This window comes from Copadichromis virginalis, linkage group LG1, assembly GCF_057382275.1.
Source record: "Copadichromis virginalis isolate Kocher_CV1m ecotype Utaka linkage group LG1, C_Virginalis_male_GT1.1, whole genome shotgun sequence".
Classification (NCBI taxonomy): Eukaryota; Metazoa; Chordata; class Actinopteri; order Cichliformes; family Cichlidae; genus Copadichromis; species Copadichromis virginalis.
Window position 1 is genome coordinate 17983187 of NC_140618.1, and position 7720 is coordinate 17990906.

General features: G+C 37.7%; 2 protein-coding genes across 4 annotated transcripts; one reads left to right on the top strand and one right to left on the bottom strand.

Moving 5' to 3' along the window:
- Positions 1 to 412: 412 nt before the first annotated feature.
- cmc2 (C-x(9)-C motif containing 2) lies at positions 413 to 2547 on the bottom strand. Of its 3 annotated transcripts, XM_085452879.1 has the most exons (5): positions 2156 to 2547; positions 1910 to 1984; positions 1330 to 1400; positions 1169 to 1240; positions 413 to 1057 (listed from the first exon to the last, which is right to left on the bottom strand). In XM_085452879.1, the coding sequence occupies exons 2-5, from the start codon at positions 1944 to 1946 to the stop codon at positions 974 to 976; spliced, it is 264 nt and encodes an 87-aa protein (XP_085309005.1). In that variant the 5' UTR covers positions 1947 to 1984; positions 2156 to 2547; the 3' UTR covers positions 413 to 973. The 3 variants fall into 3 exon arrangements, with proteins under 3 accessions (XP_085309005.1, XP_085309006.1, XP_085309007.1); XM_085452880.1 differs by lacking the exon at positions 1910 to 1984 and having other exon boundaries at positions 1330 to 1446; positions 2156 to 2513; XM_085452881.1 differs by lacking the exons at positions 1910 to 1984; positions 2156 to 2547 and adding an exon at positions 1709 to 1903 and having other exon boundaries at positions 1330 to 1446.
- A 917-nt stretch (positions 2548 to 3464) lies between these two features.
- On the top strand, positions 3465 to 6692 carry cenpn (centromere protein N). The gene is made up of 10 exons (XM_085452882.1): positions 3465 to 3779; positions 3924 to 3969; positions 4105 to 4164; positions 4630 to 4703; positions 4829 to 5002; positions 5096 to 5197; positions 5368 to 5422; positions 5545 to 5654; positions 5770 to 5893; positions 6348 to 6692. The coding sequence occupies exons 1-10, from the start codon at positions 3609 to 3611 to the stop codon at positions 6452 to 6454; spliced, it is 1023 nt and encodes a 340-aa protein (XP_085309008.1). The 5' UTR covers positions 3465 to 3608; the 3' UTR covers positions 6455 to 6692.
- The last annotated feature ends 1028 nt before the right edge of the window (positions 6693 to 7720 follow it).

Sequence of the window (7720 nt, forward strand, 5' to 3'; positions counted from 1 at the left end):
TACCTACATGTGTATTTTTTCCCTACACTGTCTGAAAGCACACCTTGGGTTGCCTTATAATTTAAATGTTTGTCAAGGAGTTATTGATACATTGTGATGAGTAGAATGAGCTGCTTCAAATAAAGAAACAATTCTTTGACAACATGTTTTTACATTTGCACAAACACAAGGCTTCTGCGTATGGTTTGCACAGCTAGCCTAACCTTACCTAACACTCAGAGAAAACCTCACACTTCTGATGTGGTTTTAATTACCAAAAAAAAAAAAAAAAAAAAAAAGAGAAAAGGCTCATGTCGATCATTTTGTTAGCAAAATGCATATAAATGCTACATGTGTTACATGCTGCGAAACTGATACTGTGTCCCGCGGTGTTGTGGCACCATGTTAAAGCAAGAACAGGTTCTTACATTAATTCAGAGTTTTACTTTATTCAAAAAGAATCAATATGATTCCCAATTCAAAGAAATCTTCAACAATAGATACTGTTATACGTTAACAGAGTAATCATTGCTGTGGTTTTGTGCCAACAGACACATCAGTGATGGAGCAGTAGTCCGCTGCAAGAGATGGGGTGGGGGAATAATAATCCCCAAACTCAATCTTCAATCTCAAGTACTAGATGTTTTTTTTATGTTGACCTCTTGACATTGTTGTCAACACTTCAAGTTTTAGTCTACGTAGCTGATACAAAATACCCATGTAAGCTTAATTGAGCTTACTTGCTGTTCAATAAAACTTTAAAAATACCAGTAATATAAGCATCAATATGGCAAGATTACCATTTTGTTCTTGGAGACGCACACCATTAAATGAAATCACCCACACTGCTTATAAAGAAATAGCTCTTCATCTGTCCTGACATGAAATGTCAGCTGAAGAAGCCTGGTACAGAGTGTCAAGCTTCATTCAGTGTGCCAAAATCTCAGTAGGTTTAACTTGCTGTGCCAGTGGCACAATTGCAGTAAAATGTCCCTTAGAGACGGTCTTTAGGTCCTTCTTTCAGCCTCTTCTTCATCTCTATCGCATGCTGCTTGCTGAGCTCCCGCTTTTCCAGTCTCTGTTGAATAGTAAGGAGACAGAAATGAATGTAAGAGAGAAAAAAAATCTTTTAATAGGATTGATTGTTGTCCTATCCATAAGTGGAAAAAAATTTAAAAAGCTGACAGACCTCTTTCTTCAGACACTGACGCATGGCACGGTCCACATCGTTACATGTGCCAAAGAACTTCAGAATATTGTGCTGATCGTAAAAGCAAACAAGGTTTTACACAATTTTATATCTATGCATGTGAATCATAGAGAAATAGTCACATTTGGAGATTGACTTACCTCGTTGTGGCACTGTCTCAGTTGACTTATTAGTTCATTACACTCATCTGTGTGAAGGTGAGGTGACAGGTCAGGGTGCATTTTGAGTTAAGGGCTTACTGAAGAACTGCAGAGACACTGAAAGGCAACAAGCAAGAGATGAACTGAGGATATACTCTCATCTATAAACAACGTAAAATACTCAGCCCAAGGGGGGCACCTTGGAAGTAATATGATTTAAGGCTAGTATACAATAACATATAGCAAGAAAGCAAAATATTGCCACATCTGGAACTGCTGATGCCCAACCAATAACAACTAATGAATCAATAATTAAATTCGTTAGTTTAACTGTTTGAATGAATTATTCCAAAGACTGCTTCAACTGCACTTTAAATACCGTATATCAGGGGTATCAAACATAAGGCATGGGGGCCAGAAGCATTCTGGGAAGCACTCCAATCTGCCCCACTGGATGGCAATGGAAAACAAGGAGTGCATAAACATCCTGTCAAGATCAAAGTGGGTTGTATGTGCCCCATGATGTAAAATTAGTTTGACATCCCTGTAGTACGTCAGCAGCATTTCCTCTAAAGGATACTAACACCTCCCCATCCCTCTCCATCCTGATGTGTCATAGTGATGACCGAGATTGTTTTTTCCAGTGGACACTTACCTGCAGACACAGAGGCAGAGACAAGAGCATTGTGTCAAATGTACACCGTCTACATTTACTTTGGCATTATGTTAGCTAGACTAGACTTTGAACTGGGGATCTGTACTGCGTATGTAGTAATTTATAATAAACTTCATGTCAACACTGGATTATCAGCTGAATTACACTTACCACTGCAAAGGCTTTATCATCTGAGAAGTTTCCAGTGGGTAAAAAAGGCACTGCTTGCTAACTACTAGCTCCAAGCTAACTTCACAGAAGATGAATCTATACAACCATTGAACAACTGCAGAAGCTTTATGGTCTGCTGCAAGTCACTAACGCCTTAATGAACTGGACTAAATGAGCTGTAGTAGTACTATCGCCGGTTTAACCTACAAGAAATTACAATCTAAAGGACGTGCCTGCCTGTTACAGGACGTGAAGCTTTCGTAACTGTTTCGCCTCAACGATTTGAGTGACAAGAGTCGAGGGCGAATCGTAGCCTATATTCTTCTTTGGCCTCACCAATGGCGTGCGTACTTTCCACAAAAGGCGGGACAAATGATGACGGGAGTTTGCTGGAAATACAAGAAGGCTCCTCTCCAGGCACCTCCGTTTTTGTGAATGGGTACGGTACTATTTGGTCACCTGTGCTACACATTTTTTTTCCGCCATTACTTACTATTTCTGTAATGCATGGAACCTTGTTTCCGTCACTAAGTTTTTTTTGTTTTTGATTTTTTTTCTTAAGTCAGATGTTCATGTCATTATTTAACATGAATTAATTAATAAATCGAAATGTCAACGATGCTTAATTATCTACTTACGGTTCTTTTGTTGTTGTTTTTTGCTTGTTTGTGTGTGTGACGTGTGTGTGTGTGTGTGGGGGGGGGGGGTATTTTGTGTGGTTTGTGTTTACGTAATTTGAACAATCTGAGTGATGGGTTTTACCGTTTTTCCTCTGACAATATTTCCTCTTTTTATTTATTTAGTTATTTATTTTTGGTTGTTATTTTGTCCTTTTCATTTCGGAAGGTGCATGCATAAATGGGGAAAATTCACAACTAAATGGACTAAACTAAAAATGAATAAATAGTGTTCATGCTCTGAGTAAACTACTCATTGGTCAAACCTAGCCTAACCTAACTAACCCCTGACCCTAATTTAGTTCGTAAGTCAAAATTTCCAAACCGTGACCTGAACTTTTGACTTGGAGATGACAAATTTTCTTCTATTTTTTTTTTTCAACAGTTTCTATAGCAGCAGTGTGAACTTTATGAACTTTTTGTATGTCATAATTAATTTCACTCAATGGCGGTCACTAATTTCTTTCAACATTTAACTCTTTATGTAAGGGTCTTATTAAGGTCATTATTATATACAGATTCGTATAAGCATGGTTGGTCACGTCAGTAGCAGCGGTACTTAAAATTAATATATAACTCCAAGACAGCAGAGGGCGCTAAAGGAAATACGTGAGTCCGTTTTGCAAATATCTGATTGGTGGATTCATGTGCTTTTATTCTGGGCGGTTTGTTTGGAATCGATCGACTGTGGTGTGCGTTGTCGTGAAAGCTGAACAGATCGACAGTTTTACTCAAATTCAAGCTGTCTGTCTATTTCGGTCACTGTTGAAGGAAGCATGGACAACACTGTTAAACGTTTACTGGAGCGACTCGTAAGACGGATACCGAGTCGAATGCTGAAAACAACGCTGGATAAGTGGAGCCGTTTGACGGCGACGCAGCGGCAGTCCATAGATTACACAGAATCAAAATGGGCGTTAACAGAAAAACTACTTGCCATTTGCGAGGTATTTGGCTGGTTTTAGGCAATATAATTTGTTGTTATTTCTATGTGTTCATTGTACACTGTAAAAAATGTTCACATTGAAACTACTATTAAATATTATGGTGTTTGCTCTATTAGTGTTTAACATAAGTGTTGTGTTTCACAGGAAAATGAATTGACAGTTAAACACATAGCTGAGCTGGAAATGATACGTAAGTCGAGCGAAGTTACTGTATTATATTATTACTATTATATATTATGTTATCATTTTGGCTTTTTGCTATATCAGTGGTAAGGACAGATTTACAGTTCACTAACAGTGCTTGTGTCGCCCTGGTTTCATACAGATGTCATCGAGAATCCCAACCTGGGCATGTGGCATGCCTTCCAGCTCATGGACCCTCAAGGTATGTTGAAACAGTAACCTGCTCTGTGTCGTCAAGGGCTGAAAGCCTATAAGTTTTGAACCTTCGTTGAATATCGAAGCTCTTGGGGTTTTCAGGGAATGTTCTGTCTTCCTCCCCTCACCCCAAACGGTCGCGGTAGATGGCTGCCCCTCCGTGAGCCTGGTTCTGACGGAGGTTTCTTCCTGTTAAACGGGAGTTTTTTCTTTCCCACTGTCACCAAAGCGATTGGTCATAGAGCGTCATATGATTGTTGGAGTTTTCTCTCTTTTATTATTGTAGGGTCTACCTTACAATATAAAGCACCTTGAGGCAACTGTTTTTGTGATTTGGTGCTGTATAAATACAATTGAATTGAATGGAGGTTTTCTTTATTAAATTGCTGATGGCTTTAAGTGCCTTAATAATATTTTAATTTCTTGCTGTCTTTATAAATATCTTGATTTTTTTTTTTTTTTTTTTTTTTAGATGATGCTCACTCTGTAGAGCTGACACAGTTCAAGGAACAATTTAAATCCCACCTCAGTGAGCTAATAAGACACGTAAGCTATTCCATCTAATTTACACCCAAAAATCCTATTTTTAAATCGTTTTATCAGCAAATTACATTTCACATGCTTCTGTTAACCTCCTGCATTATCAGTCTGTTTTCACTTTATATTTGAAGGTTTCTATCAAGATAAAGAAGCACACAGATGAAGCTGTGTGGATTCGAATTGCATGGGGAGACACCTTTTCTCGCCCAAACCACCTGAAACCCACATATGTCGTTCACTATCTTCAAACCCCTTACGTCTTTCTAAGCAGCCTAACTTCAAAACAAAAGCCTCTGTTGTCACAGGTAAGGATGACTTCTGTGGTTAATACGTCACATTGTTTATCCAGTTTCCTTGTTTGTTTCCATCCTACTTTAAGAGACTTGTTTGTTTTGCAGGCTTTGGTTCTGTCCACCCGATATCAAGCTATTAAGGATGCTAACCTCAGTGGACGGAAGCTCACTGCCATCAGAGATCTGCTTATGAAGCAGTATCTGCAAGTATGCCTGATTTATTTATTTATTTTTTTAGAATTATTTACTAGTTAAGACTGACTTTATTTTTATTGTTTTCATTTCTTAGATTTTGTGGGCTGCATGCAGTGTTTTCACCTTTTTAAATTACTGCTTTAGAGAGAAAAATGACCTTTTTTTCTTTTAAATCCACCTAGGTGTTTCCCACCAAGTTTCCCAGCCCTCTGGCAGAAAGGAATCGTGTTGTCTCAAGTATGTTTTAAAACTTTTTGATTTTCTTTAAGCTGTTTTCTCTATGCATTTCTGTCATATGGTGAAACATGTACTTACATTTTTAATGCTGGTTTTATGTATGTCTTTATTTATATGTACAGACCTTCACATAGAAAAAGAGCAAGCTGGGTCTGCAGCAAACAGACATCAAATGGCTTGTGAGGCATTTGGTGATGGGCTATTACCTCAACTACAGTCTGCAGTTTACAAGGTAGCCGGACAACACCGACTAAGTAAAATAAGTTGATTATCTAAGTTGTTTCACTGCTTCACAGATACAGATGTTAACCCAGATGCTGCCATGTTCCTTGTTAATGTTTCATCAGCTGGAAACAAAATTCAGAGATCACACCAATAAGACCATGACAGAGCGGGACGAGCCATTCAGATGTGTTGTTAAATTTGCAAGCACCAATCTCCTCGAGTCACTCAGACACTCTGCATCCTCAGGTACACAGAAAGTGTTAAAAACAGTCATAAGAATAACTATCATCGTCTTTTGTAAGGAAGTAAGTTATGTTACTATAACCTGGTATGTCACAAAGTCATGTAGAATACTAACTGCATCTCTGCAAGTGTCCACAAGAGGGCACCAAAGTCCTGGAAGAAATAGCCATATAGTAATGCTGTTACATTAAGCTACTTCACAATATTCATGATACTTTGGGAAGAGGAAACTTTTCTAAGGAAGTTTGCTTTTATGTTTAATTGTTATGTCCCTGAATCCTCCTCACTTTGCAACTCTTTCCCACATTTTCCGGTGTGGGTGGAGACAATCAAAAAATACTGATAGTGACAGGTAATAGACAAATTCTCAGGTATGACGCAGGTTAAAACCTGATCCTCATTGTTGTCTTTCTGTTTTCTCTAATGGTTATTTAAACATTGTTTTTCTACTTTACAGGAGTTGCTTCCACCCCTGTGACACCCCTTCTCTCATCTGTTCCCTTAAAGGGAAAAAATTATTTTGTTATCACAGACAATGGCCCTGGACCTTCATCACAGAAATGACCATCAGACACTTGATTTAACTTGTAGCATGCGCAGTCCATTAGTCCATTCATTTTACTTCATACTTTAATGATGTCTTTGTTAATAAAACTCTCAGTCTGTTTCAATAAGAAATTTTTATTCTTGTATTTTTATATCTTCAGCTGTAGGTATACTAGTTGCTGGCAACTCTGTCACTTTATTGTTTGTCAGCATTGCATATAAAAGCAGAATTTTAAATATTCCTGAGGTTTTGTCATTTGTTTTCTGGTATTGATACAAATGTGTAATTTTACCACACATTAATACAAAGTGTTTTTCTGCGTAGCAATCAGATGCACGTTATTTCAAAGTGCATTTTTACTCTGTGTCTGTATACAAAACATTTAGACAAAAGCTTTAGTCTCAAGTTTATTGTAAACAATCCTTTCAAGCTTATTTAAAGCATCATTGGTCAAAGCAATTCTTTAGTCCTGTTAAAACGTGTCCATTTAAAAAAAAAAAAAAAGGGGGGGGGGGGCTTGTAAATATGTGATTTACACAAGTGAAAGGTGTAGTGGCAATTCCTTTACTTTTAAAAGATCAAACGTCCCACAACTTAAAGTCCACAAGCCACTGCTGCATTGAGGTAATATTTCGTACGCAGGCAAATGAAGTCCATTGTCCAAACATTTTAGTTGAGAGTTTTGGTTTATTTATCCATCTTGGCAAGCAATAACAAGATCCTTCCTGCTGCTTCTCCTGCTCTGGTAAAAAACCATAAGCCCACCCCAATGCATGCTGGTCCTATACCAGTCTCTTTATTTATAGAAACAAAATGGCCCTACAGCTCTTACTAACTAATTTAACAAAATAACAACAAACAAACAAATCATTTAAAACAAAATATTAACCGACAAATAAACCCCAAAATATAAGTAAACTAACAACAAACTTTAACTTTCAAAAAAATAAAGAACAAATAAAGAACAAATAGCTCCAACAAAAGGTGTGTATTAGTTAAATAGATCTGTCTTTACCAACCATAGTAGCCTCTTCATATGTTAACTAATAAACTTAGACTGGGGGAGTTTGGGAGATATGTGAAATTTGAAAGATACTGGACCCCATCTGATGTAAACAGAGGTTTACATCAGATAGGGTCTGATGTGATGACAAACCCAGACACTGAATCTAAACGTTTTGAGAGGACAAAGTGAAAGCTCTGATTTGATCAACGGTATTCTTTCGAGTGTTTTGTAGTCGAGGCGAGTAATGAGTCGGAAGATTTGCAGAACATGTCTCCAA

Bases quoted from the DNA above. Each gene is read 5' to 3' on its own strand.
- cenpn (XM_085452882.1), top strand. From the start codon at position 3,609: ATGGACAACACTGTTAAACGTTTACTGGAGCGACTCGTAAGACGGATA. The intron at 3,780-3,923 runs GTATTTGGCTGG...TGTGTTTCACAG, and splicing joins AACTACTTGCCATTTGCGAG to GAAAATGAATTGACAGTTAA. The intron at 4,165-4,629 runs GTATGTTGAAAC...TTTTTTTTTTAG, and splicing joins CCAGCTCATGGACCCTCAAG to ATGATGCTCACTCTGTAGAG.
- cmc2 (XM_085452879.1), bottom strand. From the start codon at position 1,946: ATGACACATCAGGATGGAGAGGGATGGGGAGGTGTTA. The intron at 1,401-1,909 runs GTATCCTTTAGA...AAATGCACCCTG, and splicing joins AGAGGGATGGGGAGGTGTTA to ACCTGTCACCTCACCTTCAC. The intron at 1,058-1,168 runs GTCTGTCAGCTT...ACTATTCAACAG, and splicing joins GTCAGTGTCTGAAGAAAGAG to AGACTGGAAAAGCGGGAGCT.